Consider the following 14,728-nt stretch of genomic DNA (forward strand, 5'->3'; position numbering starts at 1 on the left):
TTGGGTTCACTGCCTACATTCATTTTTGTTACTATCTCTCATTGCACATATTAGGAGCTCCACAAATGTTGAATAAAGGAATTAGTTCTAATAGCACTAAAGAGCTTATAATTAAGAGACAAATGTATTTTTAGATGCAAAATTATCTAAAGATTTTATTTCCTTGATATTCAGGACAGTGACAAAGAACTTCACATTTTGTGCATTTCTTTGGTCACATTTTCTTTCATTAGAATGAATTACTCTTCACTTATGACTTTTGTGTGAACCTCCCGACTCTTCACTCTCAGCTTGTTGACTTGGGACTCAGCAATGTCAGCCCGTTCCTCGGCCTCCTCCAGCTCGTGCTGGAGCTTGCGGAACTTGGCAAGGTTGACATTGGATTGTTCCTCCTGAGAACAGAGATGCATTTGAGATAACAAGAAAATTGGACATTTTCTGATTGTTATTGCTTTTGTTACTTCAGGATTTGCCTCATGAATGAGAAAGAAAAAGGCTCTGTTGTCCAGGTGTGGTGGCTCACACCTGTAATCCCAGCACTCTGGGAGGCTGAGGCGGGTGGATCACCTGAGGTCAGGAATTCGAGACCAGCCTGGCCAACATGGTGAAACCCCCGTCTTTACTAAAATTAGCCCGGCGTAGTGGTGGACGCCTGTAATTCCAGCTACTCAGGAGGCTGAGGCAGGAGAATCTCTTGGACCCAGGAGGCAGAGATTGCAGTGAGCTGAGATTGTGCCATTGCACCCAGCCTGGGCAACAAGAGCGAATCTCTGTCTCGAAAAAAAAAAAAAGAAGAGAAAAAGGCTTTATTATTTAGTAACATAGTTATTTGAGAGCAAGGCATCTCACAAACTCGCCTATGTAAATGAGTGTGCTTATGACCCTCCTCAAGTCTCTCTCTCACTTGACTCTCTGGCAAACTGAAGAGGCTGCAGTGATAACTGGAGAACAAAGTAGCAGGGATCTGAATTCCATCTTGTTTCTAAAAAGCAAACTTTAAAAAATAGGTGCAGTAGTGGCATTTGGTGCCAAGAACCCTAAGGAAGGTTTCAGAATTAACAGAAGTAAAAAGATAACTGCAGCCGAATTGAAAAAAAAGGTCCCAAGATGGATTTATCATGAAGTTAAATGAGGCTTAGAATTCATACCCTCATTTGCACAGGTCCATATGAGTGCTGAGGGTTGTAGAATGTTCTAGATAGGGAGGGAAGTGGATTGCAACCAAGAAACATTTGTATATTAACATGTCTGGAAAATTGCTTAAAGAGGTGTCAGAAGAAGTAAACTCAAATCTCTAAGGCTCCAGTAATTTATGGTTCATTTTTCTCATTCTTAATATTCATGTTCATACCTAATTATGTATTCCCAATTTAAAGAAAGCCCCCTAAATTCTATAAACTTTAGGCCCCACAAAACCTGGATGTGCATCTGAACCTTTGATTTCCACTGTGGAGATACTCACAGCCTCTTCAGCTTGTCTTTTGTAAGCTTTGACTTTGGTTTGCAATTTGTCCACCAAGTCCTGCAGCCTGAGAATATTCTTGCGGTCTTCCTCAGTCTGAAAGAGGGGCAAGTAGATAGTGCCATTATTTTAAAACAACTCATTATTTTCTTGAAAGCTGTAGGCCTGGAAGATATGAAAACACTGGTCACCTGGTAAGTGAGTTCCTTCACTCTTCTTTCATGTTTGCGAAGACCCTTGACAGCCTCAACATTGCGCTTCTGTTCACTTTCCACCTCGCTTTCAAGCTCTCTCACCTGGAAGGGAACAAAGATGTTTACCAGTTTGGCTGTAACTGGCCACAAGGAATTGAGTGAAGTTGTGGAGACCCACCCTGGCCTCCAGTTTCTGGATCTGCTTCTTCCCGCCCTTCAGGGCCAGCTGCTCAGCCTCATCTAGACGGTGCTGCAGGTCCTTCACCATCTGCTCCATATTCTTCTTCATCCGCTCCAGGTGGGCACTGGTGTCCTGTTCCTTCTTCAGCTCCTCAGCCATCATGGCAGCCTGGTTATCAAATAAATTGCGAAAATAATGAATTCTGATGATAGCAGGCAGCATGCATGTGTCAGTAAGACAAATGCTCATCTTGCTTACATCAGTGATGGCCTTCTTGGCCTTCTCCTCTGCATTGCGGGCTTCCTGGACGATGTCCTCCATCTCTCCCTGGATTTGGGAAATGTCTGTTTCCAGCTTCTTCTTGGTGTTGATCAGGCTGGTGTTCTGTTTCAAATTAATGAAAGAGAAGAGAAGCACATTTAATTACAACAATTGACGTTGTCATTTTACCTAGTGTACACAGGCAAAAATTATTGATCATAAGAAATGTTTAGAATAAAAACCAAATTAGAAGATAATTCTAAGTTTATGCCTTTTCTCCTTTCTATATATAGCTCTATTAATCAAACTTCTAAATTTAATTTCTGATATCAAACGTACTCAACTATTACTGTTGCCATTTGTAAGCATGAAACACAACCCGCAAAACTCAAAGTGCTGTACCGTGCAGCACCACACCACAGCTCATTTAAAATGAATCAGTAATTTTTAGCTATTAACTCATGTTGGTTGTTTCCATATTTATAAATGCATAAATAGTGGTCTTGTTGACCCGGCACGGTGGCTCACGCCTGTAATCCCAGCACTTTGAGAGGCCGAGGCGGGCAGATCACGAGGTCAGGAGATTGAGACCATCCTGGCTAACACGGTAAAACCCCGTCTCTACTAAAAATACAAAAAATTAGCCTGGCATGGCGGCGGGAACCTGTAGTCCCAGCTACTCGGGAGGCTGAGGCAGGAGAATGGTGTGAGCCGGGAGGTGGAGCTTGCAGTGAGCCGAGATCGCGCCACTGCACTCCAGCCTGGGCCGCAGAGCGAGACTCCGTCTCAAAAAAAAAAAAAAAAAAAAAAATAGTAGTCTTGTTGGGATAAAAATGAACCAAGAATCCCTTCTGTTTTTGGCAAGTTGACAGTATTTGGAATAGTCAACTTTAGATACTGTTAATAAGAAAAATGTTGCATATTAATTTGATTTTAAAATTATATAAAGCATGTGATTTTAACACTTCTATAATAGTTACGTTTATATAGTGCAACTTTCTGAAGTATACAGTAATATATATTTATTGTAAAAGATAGTAGAACATACAAATTAGCAGACAAGAGACAAAAAATAATTATTGCGCTCTCACCAGAGATAAAGGATAAACTTTTATTTATCCTTCTGGATGTTTCCTATATGTTTATATGGGAAAAAAGATCACACAGCCTATATTATTTTTAAGTTGCTTTTTTAACTTACTATAATGTAAACATCTTCCCATGGCAATAAATGCATACTGCAGTGGTTACATATTAGCCATTGTGAGGATATACCACCATTTATTTAACAAATTCACTATATACAAAAAATGCTGACTAGTATTAATAATGGCCTCCACGAATTTGAACTAAAGAGCTTCTCTTTGTATCCCATGAGGTTAGCATTCTGTGCATATGTGATACATAAATATTATTTAGTGGCTTTTTGTTTTTCTCCTCTATTTTATTTGCCTATCTTTTTGTAGCTTAGAGTTGCATAAGACAAGACAGCTACAAATGTTGTGTGTATGTTTATTTGTAGGTGGTCTTCTGCGCTTTTTAAATAAAAGTTTCTAGAATTCCAGATTATTTCAACTCAGCGTGATTATGCCAGCCCATAAATATACTCGTGAACCAGCTAGGTCCCAGTAAATCCTTACAGCACCCTATACATTTTCCAGAGCTCCAGGAAGGGACAAAGATTACTTTTTACTTTATAAACAAGCTTATCTTCTCAAATTATCTTCAGCTTCAGGGAGTACTTTTTCTAAACCATAGTCTTGAACCTCACCTGAGTGTGCAGAAGTTGCACACGCTCACTGGCATCCAGAAGCTCTTGCTCTGCCATTTTCCTGCTTCTCTCAGTCTGTTCCAGGGATGCCCTGAGCTCTTCAACTTCAGCCTGCATCAGGTTAGCTCTGCGCTCAACCATTGCCAGTTGTTCCTTAAGGTCATCTTGGCCTCTGATGGCATCATCCAAATGTAGCTGAGTGTCCTACACAGAAAGAGAAAAAGCCTTTTATTCATGCTCCACTTAAAGCAAATGCAAACTTATGGTCATGTACACTCTTTGATCTTAATGACTTAGAGTATGATTAGATAGGAGCAATCTGCAAGTACCTTTAACAATAAATTCTTTGTAGCTGAGGGTTGCAGTTCTACTCAAAAGAACATGATGTTTTATTATTTTAGACCCTAAATCATTAAAAAATACCATGGCTAGCTCTACAAAATTTTGGATCAGGAAAGTATCCTTAGACTTCAGCTAGTCCAGTGGTGCTATTTTACATATTAAGCAAATGAAGTCCAGATTAATGAAGTGATTTAAGCAGTGGCATGTAGCCAAACTCTTTCATCACTTCCTCTATCTCCCTACCCCTCACCACAGTGCTTCTCTGCAGATAACAAAGCAAACTCTGTCCTGGGCCTTCCAGAATTAAGCTCTTTTTCAGTTGTGTGCGTATAACTTTGAACTTTGAACTGATTACCATGTTGCTTAGGTGATTTATGACACATAGTCCTCGTAAAACATTAAAATTTGAGTTACACAATGGCACTGAGACTGTACAACACTATGTGTATTTACCCCAGCATACCTTCAGTATTCCTTGTGTGTTTCTAAGATTCCTTAGTGCCTCAGCAGCCTGGCGGTTGGCATGGTTCAGCTGGATTTCCATTTCATTAAGATCTCCCTCCATCTTCTTCTTGATCCTCAGAGCATCATTTCTGCTCCTGATCTCAGCATCAAGTGTACTCTGCATTGACTCCACAACTCTGAGATGGTTCCTCTTTAGCTGATCGAGTTCTTCATCTTTTTCAGCAATTTTTCGGTCAATCTCAGATTTCACCTGATTTAGCTCAAGTTGAACGCGAAGAATTTTGCCTTCTTCATGCTCAAGAGATACCTTAATAAAAGCAACATTTATTTAGGTTACCTAAAGAGCTTTTTATTTCTTTCACATTATGATAATTTCTCCAAGAAGGCATTTAAAAACCCATAAACTATCATACATCTTAATGTAGCCTATTAGCTCTGCATTCTCAAGGTACAATTCAGTATTTTTCACTGAATTACATGTGTTATTCCCTAAAGATTTGCAACATGATAGAGATCTCAGTTGCTATTAATTTTCAATTTATTTATAATGCAGAGCTAAGCAAATGAAAAATGTACCTCTGCTTCCTCTAGGGAAGCCTGTAGTTCACTCTTCTCATGATCAAGTTGTTTCTTTACTTTCTCCAGTTCGTGGATATGCTTTCCACCCTCTGCAATTTGCTCTGTCAGGTCAGAAATCTCCTCTATGATAATAAAGTACCAAATTTCAGTTGAGTAGAAAGAAAAATTGAAAAGATACCTCCCTACCATTTTTGAAATAGAATGATTACAGTGACTCACGTTGTAAGTTCTTATTCTCTCGCTTTAGAGTTTCAAGATGATCCAGGGATTCCTCGTAGGCATTCTTCACCTTGAACAGCTCAGTGCTGAGAGAACGCGACTCCTTCTGGGAGGCCTCAAGTTCAGCCTGAGTTTCCTCATACTTCTGTTTCCATTCTGCCAGAACCTGGAAGTATATAGAAAATAAGCCTTTGAAACCAAGAATGATGTCAGTTTCCCCCCGGGGAGCTGGTACTGTGGACCACCTTGTCAAAGTTCCTTTGCTTCTTATCAAGAGCTATGCAGGCAGCATTAGATCGTTCCACATCAATCATGAGGTCCTCTACTTCATTCTGTAGCCTCTGCTTTGTCTTTTCAAGAGAAGCACATTTGGAATTCACAGCTTCTACATGTTCTTCTGCATCCTGCAGATGCTGGGCCAGCTTCTTCCTGAAAATTGGGTCAGTATGAGTGACCAAGAGCAGACTCAGAGTCACCACGGTGCCCTTTATAAAGCTGCTGACTAGGAAAGCATATTTCCCCAAGAGTTGCCTACAAGTTGTTGAATTTTTCTAAACATTTTCACTCTCTTAGAATTCTGTTTTCCCTGTTGAGTTCTTATTTTTATCCATCTCAGGTATTGCCAAACATATTTACGAAGCACGTGTGTGTGTGTATGTGTGTGTATGAGACAATATGTTAGCACTAGAGCTGAGTAGGCAATGTGAAAATTTGCTCCTCTTTCTTTGTTTTTATTTCACTAAGCTGGTCCTCTATAGTGTGGCACATTTTCTTGAACTTTGCCTGGGGTGAGAAGTAGAAAACAGGAAGAGACAATACATTTCTCTTTTGAAGCCTGGGATTTAGAGATCTGTAACTACTTGTGGAAAAGGGCTGAGTTTTATTTACTTTGAGGAAGAAATGGCAACCATGAACAGAAGGCATATCACCAAGGAATGGTAGCGTTTTCTAGTGTGATTCTGTAAGGGAATTTCTAGTATGGTTCTAGTAAGGAATTTAAGCATTTTCTAGTAAAGAATTTAAGCATTTTCTAGTGTGGTTCTGTGTATTTTGCAAATGAGGAAACTGCAGCCCAGAGTGATATGTTCAAGGTCATACAATGAATCAGTAACTTTCTTGATTTGGTGGCCTTTGATAATAAATATTACTGCATTATTGCATTTCCCAAATTTCCTCCAAAATCTTATCTACTACTCTTTTCACCAACCTATGTAATTCATGACCTTTCCCAGCCCACACTCTTATCTAGAACTCTCTCTGGAAATGCTTGCTACAAACTCTTTCATCCTGTTTAATTCTAACAACTACTGAGATAAATTTAGAAAGGCTTCTTTCACTAGGAATATAATGCTTTTTTTCTTTCTGTGTGTAAATCTGTAAATCTCATGACTTGTAGTCCACAAACAGTACGTGTAATTAGTGAATACATTCATTGATATAGGTTGTTAGTTGAAATAATGACAGCATATGACAACCTTAATATAAACATTCAATACTCCAGGTAAGGAAAAACTGATTATTGTTAATTGTAATACTCATAATAATTTACCAGATAGTCTCAATGTCTCAATTTTTCCTTCTATTAAAGGATACTAATTCTATTTAATTCAAAATAATATTCTGATAATTAATAATCCATCTTGGTGGAAAGAAATTTAAGATGCTTCTGGACCGGAATGGGTGGAGGGATCTGGTCTCATTCCATTCTCCAGTGGACATACACTGGGCTTTAAGAAGAAGAATACGGTGGAATCCACCAACCTATAATAAAATAAGCTGAAGTCTTTCATGTGTCCCCAAGCCTGGAATATTCTCTTTCTTCTATTTTTCCTTCACTGCCTTTACTTTTGTTTCTTCCTGCCCCCCTGCACTAAAAGCGCATACTTGGCCTCCTCCAGCTCCTCTGTGCGCTGGATGGCGTCCGTCTCATACTTGGTCCTCCACTGGGCAACCTCACTGTTGGCCTTGGACATTCCCCTCTGCAGCTCAGCCTTGGCTTCCTGCTCCTCCTCATACTGTTCCCGCAGCAGGTCACAGTCATGGCGGGCTGACTGCAGGGCATGGGCCAGAGCGCTTTTGGCCTAGACCAACCAAAAACTATGTGATATAAGTTTATCTTCTGATCATTGAAATTCTCTATGCAAAGTTCAATAGTGTGTTATGTTGCAAGGTTCAAGTGATTGAAAGTATCAGCTGGAGAATTCTCACCTTAGTCTCCTCTTCTAGCTGCCTCTTTAATTCTTCAATCTGTTGTGTAAATGCTTGTTTGCCTCGGGATAGCTGAGAAACCATAGCATCTTTTTCATCTAGCTGTCGTGAAAACTCACCTGTGGAAGACAAAACAGCAATGATTTAGTTCTGTTGTCTAGGTAAACAATAATTTAAAGAATGGAATAACATTGTAACCCTCTTATTTCATATGACGAAAAAAACCCTCAAGATTTTCAGTGCTGTTGAGAAGGTTATTTCTTGCCTTTTAAAAAATGTATGAGTTTTCTTTGATATTTTAGAATTCGAGAACTTTTGAGTAATGCTGAGGCATAAAAAATCTCCTGAGCCCAGGGAGCTTAATTCTTTTCCCCAATTGTAGCTTAGAATCATTGCATTTTACTGTCTCATAATAAAAAGATGGAAGAATAAGTAAGACATGATAAGTGAATGTGTAGAGCTTGAGAAATTACTTGTATTTGATAGGTAAAGGCTTGTCTTTCATTCGTCACCTCTCCGAAGGCTGATGCTATTTATTTACTGACCTGATTCTGTGTGTAAACGTGCCTTCTGGGCTGACAACTCATTTATTAAGTGTTGTTGCTCCTCTTCCTTTGTTTTTATTTCACTAAGCTGGTCCTCTAGGGTGCGGCACATTTTCTCAAAGTTTGCCTGGGGTGAGAGGTAAAAAACAGGAAGAGACAATACAGTTTTATTCCAGAGGCTGGGATTTAGAGATCTGTAACTACCTGTGGAAAGGGGCTGATTTTTATTTACTTTTCTATCAATCTTGCGTGGTGGCTATAAAGTAGTAGAGGCATTGAATTTGGCTAATTAATGAACACACGATTATCAAAATTATATTCTCTTTGAAAGCGTGAACATCATTTAAATTCTGCATCATTTAGAGTATGGTTTTTAGGTAAACCTTTTTTGTAATTATATATTTTTTTCATGGTAATAGTATCAAAGGTTAAAGTGTTTTCTACAAAGAAGTTAAGAGAACTTAAGTGATTCAATACAATAATGTGTACTAGGAGTAAGTTTAAGCTTCAGATGGCATCTAATGTTTGTGTAATTTGGCTAAAAATAGTCATATATAAACTTGGTCATTTTGAATTGTTGCAAATAAAGATGAAAAGGGCACAAATTAAGGAAGACCTTGGCTTTGGAGACAGTCTCCATGTTACTAGCAAGGTCATCGATCTCCATCTTCAGCTCACTCTTTTCCTTCTCCAGCTTCTGCTTGACCCGCTGAAGGTTGTCAATCTGCTCCCCAAGCTCGGCCACACTATCTGCGTGCTTCTTCCGAAGAGCAGCTGCCGTGGCTTCGTGCTGCAGGGTGGACTCTTCCAGGTCCCTGCGCATTTTCTGGAACTCAGCCTCCCGCTTCTTGTTCATCTCAATCTGGGCTGAAGCGGCCCCACCGGCTTCTTCCAGCCTCTCGCTGATCTGCTCCAGTTCCCGGGAGAGATCAGAGCGCTGCTTCTCTGCTTTGGCCCGGGAGGCCCGCTCTGCCTCGATTTCCTCCTCCAGCTCCTCAATGCGGGCCTGGTTGTGATATGTCAACATTAATGTGAATTTATGTCAATTTTGTTTCCTGTAATGCCCAGAAAAGGTGGAGGTTATAACTTACCTGTAACTCTTTGATCTTCTTTTGTAGCTGCATTGCAAGGGCTTGTTCATCTTCAATCTTGCCTTGCAGATTGCTCATTTCAAACTCTTTCCTATTAGAAGAGCAACACATTAGCTTATAATCACTTCTCTTACCAATCTTCTTTTCTATGTATAATCTAAGATTTTTTTTATACTGCTGGTGTTGAAGGAGTGAGTAGTACAATGTTTTACAGATTAATAATTGTATTAGTTTAATTAAATAAAAAGGTCAAAGATGTCATTATTTTTTTCCATATGTCATGATGTAACGTTTTGGAGATCTTTTTAGCGTATGTTTCATTTGCAGTGACATACAACAAGCAGGTTATAGCTGAATTATACCATACTTACTTTTTGAGTTTCTCATCAAGTTGCTGTTTGTCATTTTCTATATCCATTGTGGATTCTTGGACCAATTTTAGGTCACCCTCCAGTTTTCTCTTGGCTCTTTCTAAGTCCATGCGAAGTTTCTTTTCTTGTTCCAGAGATCCTTCAAGCTAAATTTATGATACATTTTATTTATTTCAGCTCTTAAGCACTGAACCCTATGCTAGTAGCCTTCAAAGATACATAAGAAAAAAATTTAAAGATACAACAAATAGCACAAGAACTTTATTCAGAGACCAAGCGTTAAAGGCTTATGACCATCAGTGCTGGTTTCATGTTACAATTGTTTATTTCATCGCAAGGGGAAACGTTTTCTTTTTCACACTTACATCGTCCACTTGCTGTTCTAGCTTGGTTTTAGCTTTGGTCAGGGTGTTGACTTTGTCCTCCTCCACCTGCAGGTCATCCAGGGTCTGCTGGTGGGCCTCCTGGAGAGCCTTCTTCTCCTTGGTCAGCTTTGCAATGTTTTCATCCAGGCCTGCCATCTCTTCTGTGAGGTTTTTCACCTTTAGATTTGAACAGATGACCGGAATGTCAATGACAACCTATTATCTTGATGAAAAACATGATACTATAGTATCCTAGGATAATGTCAGTCTGAGATGGAAAATGAGAACCAGTAGCTAACCCAGGCCTATAATGGCTGAAAAAGTAGGAGGTAAAGGTCAAGTAAGTAGATTGAAGTGGTAAAGACTAAAGAGATGACATAGTTATGACAGTGTCATTTTTCATATTCAGTCATCTTAAGATTAAATTTTTAATTAAAATACTTCAGTATCAAGGTACTTACAAATATTCTAAAATGGATCATGATTTGTACCTTGCTCTCTGTGGCATGTTTCTCCTTCTCAACCTTGGCCAGTGTCAGCTCAAGGTCATCAATGTCTTTCTTGAGCTCTGAACATTCATCCTCCAGTTTCCTCTTCTTGGCTGTCAGCTCAGCATTGATCTCTTCCTCATCCTCAGCTCTTTCAGTTACCTCTTTGATTTTGGCCTCTAGCTGGATTTTGGTTTTAATCAACTGATCACATCTTTCCTCTGCATCAGCCAAGGCATCTGCTTCCTAAAGGGAGAAATTAAGCATTTTCATTTGTCTGAGCTATATCTACAAGCACACAATAATTTATTATAAGGTAGAAACTTCAGTGACTACCAGTTTGGTCAACATGTATACCAGTTGCTAACTTTTAAAATGAAACAGACAAAATGTTAATACTGTTATCTACTGATCAAGTATAATAACAGATTTCCTTCAGATATTCATGTGTGGAAGGCCAAATCAGGAAAACTAGCCCTTTGGCAAAAATCTGCCACTTTACTAACCTTTGCAACTTTGGAAAAGTCACTTGTTCACTGTAGGACTCAGTTTTCTCACATTTAAGAGGGGATTAATTTAGCCATTTCTCTGCCCTGATAAAAAGAACATAACTTCTATTTTATGCACAAAAATACACTAAAGAAAGAATAATCTGATCTGAGAGAAAGTTCCATAAAGAAAGGAAAATGTCTATTGATATTTTTATGAATTTGCTCACTGATGACCAAACTGTGTGTGAATGCACATATGAACATGTGCAGCATGATATGTGACTTTGCATCTATTGCTTCTTTATGCCCGAGTCTTGGTGTTTTTGAACAGCAAACAATCAGAACAAATGTTTCAGTGGAAACCATTCATTTTAAAACGTTAAAAACAATAAGATGTGGCTGAATTGCAATGTATAATACTTACAGCTTGAACTTGGAGTTGTAAGTCGTTTTTCTCTTGCATTAGTGTCACCATCTTTTCTTCTAGTTCTTTCCTTTTTGCCTCTGTCTTAGCCAGCTCTTCTTTGGTTTTCTCAAATTCTTCCTTCATGTTGGCCATCTCCTTCTCTGTCTCTGCACTCTTGAGGAGGGGCTTGATCTTGAAATACAGCTTCATCCAGGGCCAGTGCTTCACATTCATGAAAGCACGGATGTTGTACTGAATGCAGAAGATGGACTCTCTGTAGGAAAAGAAAAAAAGATGCAAATGGAGAATAATGTGGAAAGTGATCATCACTCAACAAAAGTAATGACTGCAGTGGATTCATTTATGAAAGTGTGGAGAAGGAAGACTTGTGTGTGGGCTCTCACCTCCTCTCCATCATCTTTCTGAACTCCACTCTCATCAGGAACCCTCTGCATATGGCTTGAGTGCGCGTGATGAGTTGAGCTAGCTTTTCATCTCGCATTTCCTCTAGAGTTCCCAGCAGGCCAGCTTTAAAGAAAACCTTATGAAAGAACAAGTTAAGTATGTTATTTCCACTTAAGGGAAAGTCTAAAAGTGATAGAATTATGACAGATAGAAATTTGGACTGGTGATACCTTGGTATGACCGAATTTGTACTGGGTGTGGTCAATGTCAATAGACCCTAGAAGTTTCTCAGAAGCCTTCTTGCTGTCAATGAACTGACCCTCTGGGATAGCACTCGCATTTAGAACCTTGTATCTGTCAGAATAAAAAAAATATAAAAATGTGGTTTTTCTTCACTGAAAAACGTAGAACATTTGGTAGCTATCATTGAAAAGATGATAGATTAAGTTTTGGCGAACAAAATGCCATTTAAAAAGTCAGACAGTGCTTTATTTAAAACTTGGGAAGACATGATGAAAAACTTATGATAATATAAACCTAAGCTTCTTTCTTTTATGATCAATTTTCAAATAATTGCATGTCATTTTTCAAGGAAAAGTTTAAAACTGTTTGAATTATATAGTGATTTTGTGTAGACTAAGACATTGAAAGGGAAAAATAATGAGATACAAACCTCTGTTTGAAGTCTGCATAAAGGATTCTGCTTGGGAAGCCTTTCCTACAGATGCGGATGCCTTCCAGCACACCGTTACACCTCAGCTGATGCAGGACAAGTTCATGCTCCATGGCACCTAAAAGAATGAATCCACATGCCATACTTCGTGGTCTATCACACACACACTGGAGCTTGTCTGGATATCAGAAATGTCTTACCAGGAGTTTTAGTTTCATTGGGGATGATGCACCGCACAAAGTGGGGGTGAGTGCTCCTCAAGTTGGTCATCAGCTTATTCAAATTCTCCTGTGGAACCATATGAAAAGTTTTAAAATCATTTCTAGTTGCATCTACATGGGAGTCCCTATCAATGTTTGTCTTTCATTTAACATTTTAATGAGCTGTCTCAAGGAAAAACAAATTATCATAACAGAGAGGAATCATATATGTGGAGCACAGGTAGGAAATTACAGATTACACAAAATCAGTTAATTTCAGTTTGTTATTCTCAAGCACCACCAGAGAAACTTTGTATTGAGATTTTTGTCACATGAAGGAGATATAATTGAATACAGTGGTTATTTTTAAAAGAGCATTTGATTTCATGTGAAATTTGTACAATACCAGATCTCTTGGATGTAGAGCTCAGGGGCAATGGTTCATGTATCATAAAGATTGATGTGAAGAGATACATAGTTTTTTTTGTGCTAATTTTTTTTCCTAAGGCATTTAAAAAGGTTACAAAACCTTTAGTAGTACACTAAAAAGTATGCTATACTACTTTATTCACTTTCACCATAAATATCTTTAAAAAATTTTTCTGTTTTGATAGTTTAGTTTTTTAATGAAAGTATTTATCTGTAATTCAAGAATATACTGTACCCTGAAAAGAGCTGACACTGTCTGGAAAGAAGAACCCTTCTTTTTGCCACCTTTCTTTCCACCACCACCCTCTAAAAAACAAAATGGAAAAAATAAAGTTATTTGCAACTGCCTTTTAAGTACTATCCATAAACATCAGGACTGCCAAAATTCCCTTTAGAATTTAAATTCGCACTCATTCGCTTGCATCATTTCTATTCTTTCCATGTCTCTCCTCCCTCAATTGTAGATTAAGAAAGTCTAAGATTTGGCTCACTTTATAGGCATTCAGGAAAAAACCAACAACAAAAGAATTGTGAGTGTAAGGGGTAGATGTGGGTAGGGGATGGGACTCCCCTACTCCAAGTCAGCAATGTCTGTTCTCTGAAGGAAGGGCCAAGGAAACAGAGTAGTAATGCCTCGTTAGTGCAGGCCTCACTTGGAGAACAGGCAGAGTTGCACACTTGGTCCCGGGTAGGTGAACCTCTGCTCACCTGCAGGGAAATCCTGGCTCCCATTTGCCTGTGCTTCCACGGTGTTTCTTGCACATCTGGTCTTAGAACACTTAAGAGAACAGAACTTCAGTTCCCCAAGCACTAGGGCCCTGACAAAGGATTTCCTTATCTCCAGCCTAGCTGGAGAACCTTGAAAGAACCAATACTCTTAAAATGATAGAAGTGAGTTTTATGATCCTGAGCAAATCATTTAACCTCTCTGAGATTCTTGTTTTCTCATCAGTGAAATCAGGCTGTGGGCTAAATGCTCCATAGTGTCACTTAGCTCTGAAAGTCTATGACTGTAAGACTGTATCACAGTTACTAAATACACTTTCTTTCATTAGGCATGTATTGGCCAGTGTTTTCGTGTCAGGTTTTGCTGTAGCTACATTTGTCTCTGTTGAACAGTGTATATCTATTTTGTGACTCTTGTAACATATTAATGCTATTAAACATGACCTGCTTCAGCAGTTTGTGCCCCAGAGAAGAGGAAAGCCAGAGTCTTCATTGCAGACTTCTGGTACAGCCCCACCACAGTCTCGTTCAGGGGGTCCTTGTTCTTGTCCAGCCAGCCAGCGATGTTGTAGTCCACGGTGCCAGCATAGTGCACCAGCGAGAAGTGAGCCTCAGGCTTGCCTTTGGCAGGCTTGGGCTTCTGGAAGTTGTTGGATTTTCCAAGATGTTGTTCATACAGCTTGTTCTTGAAGGAGGTGTCTGTTGCCTTGGGGAACATGCACTCCTCTTCTAGAATGGAGAAGATGCCCATAGGCTAAGAATAGGAAAAAAGGGATGATAATCATGAGTCCCTCAGAAAGTTATGCTCCATGTAATTGATGGAAAACTGAAAATACAATGTTTCAAAAGAAGACTT

At 39.1% G+C, this 14,728-nt stretch overlaps 1 protein-coding gene across 4 annotated transcripts in view; it reads right to left on the reverse strand.

Moving 5' to 3' along the window:
- Nucleotides 1–154: 154 nt before the first annotated feature.
- Nucleotides 155–14,728, reverse strand: part of MYH4 (myosin-4) — a 31,484-nt gene continuing 16,910 nt past the window's right edge. For 2 of the 4 annotated variants that reach the window (XM_054535446.2, XM_054535448.2), the window contains 25 exons: nt 14,317–14,626; nt 13,382–13,452; nt 12,718–12,805; nt 12,518–12,635; nt 12,075–12,198; nt 11,844–11,980; nt 11,458–11,713; nt 10,546–10,788; nt 10,055–10,231; nt 9,690–9,835; nt 9,319–9,409; nt 8,844–9,233; nt 8,228–8,354; nt 7,683–7,801; nt 7,359–7,555; nt 5,720–5,903; nt 5,475–5,640; nt 5,253–5,377; nt 4,675–4,983; nt 3,870–4,073; nt 2,096–2,221; nt 1,835–2,005; nt 1,654–1,758; nt 1,463–1,558; nt 240–392 (listed from right to left, as the gene is read on the reverse strand). In XM_054535446.2, the coding sequence (XP_054391421.2) occupies nt 240–392; nt 1,463–1,558; nt 1,654–1,758; nt 1,835–2,005; nt 2,096–2,221; nt 3,870–4,073; nt 4,675–4,983; nt 5,253–5,377; nt 5,475–5,640; nt 5,720–5,903; nt 7,359–7,555; nt 7,683–7,801; nt 8,228–8,354; nt 8,844–9,233; nt 9,319–9,409; nt 9,690–9,835; nt 10,055–10,231; nt 10,546–10,788; nt 11,458–11,713; nt 11,844–11,980; nt 12,075–12,198; nt 12,518–12,635; nt 12,718–12,805; nt 13,382–13,452; nt 14,317–14,626 (4,233 nt within the window). Of the gene's footprint in view, nt 393–1,462; nt 1,559–1,653; nt 1,759–1,834; nt 2,006–2,095; nt 2,222–3,869; nt 4,074–4,674; nt 4,984–5,252; nt 5,378–5,474; nt 5,641–5,719; nt 5,904–7,358; nt 7,556–7,682; nt 7,802–8,227; nt 8,355–8,843; nt 9,234–9,318; nt 9,410–9,689; nt 9,836–10,054; nt 10,232–10,545; nt 10,789–11,457; nt 11,714–11,843; nt 11,981–12,074; nt 12,199–12,517; nt 12,636–12,717; nt 12,806–13,381; nt 13,453–14,311; nt 14,627–14,728 lie in introns of all 4 variants that reach the window. The other 2 variants (XM_054535445.2, XM_054535447.2) reach the window with 2 other exon arrangements.

Source organism: Pongo abelii, chromosome 19, assembly GCF_028885655.2.
Source record: "Pongo abelii isolate AG06213 chromosome 19, NHGRI_mPonAbe1-v2.0_pri, whole genome shotgun sequence".
Lineage (NCBI taxonomy): Eukaryota > Metazoa > Chordata > Mammalia > Primates > Hominidae > Pongo > Pongo abelii.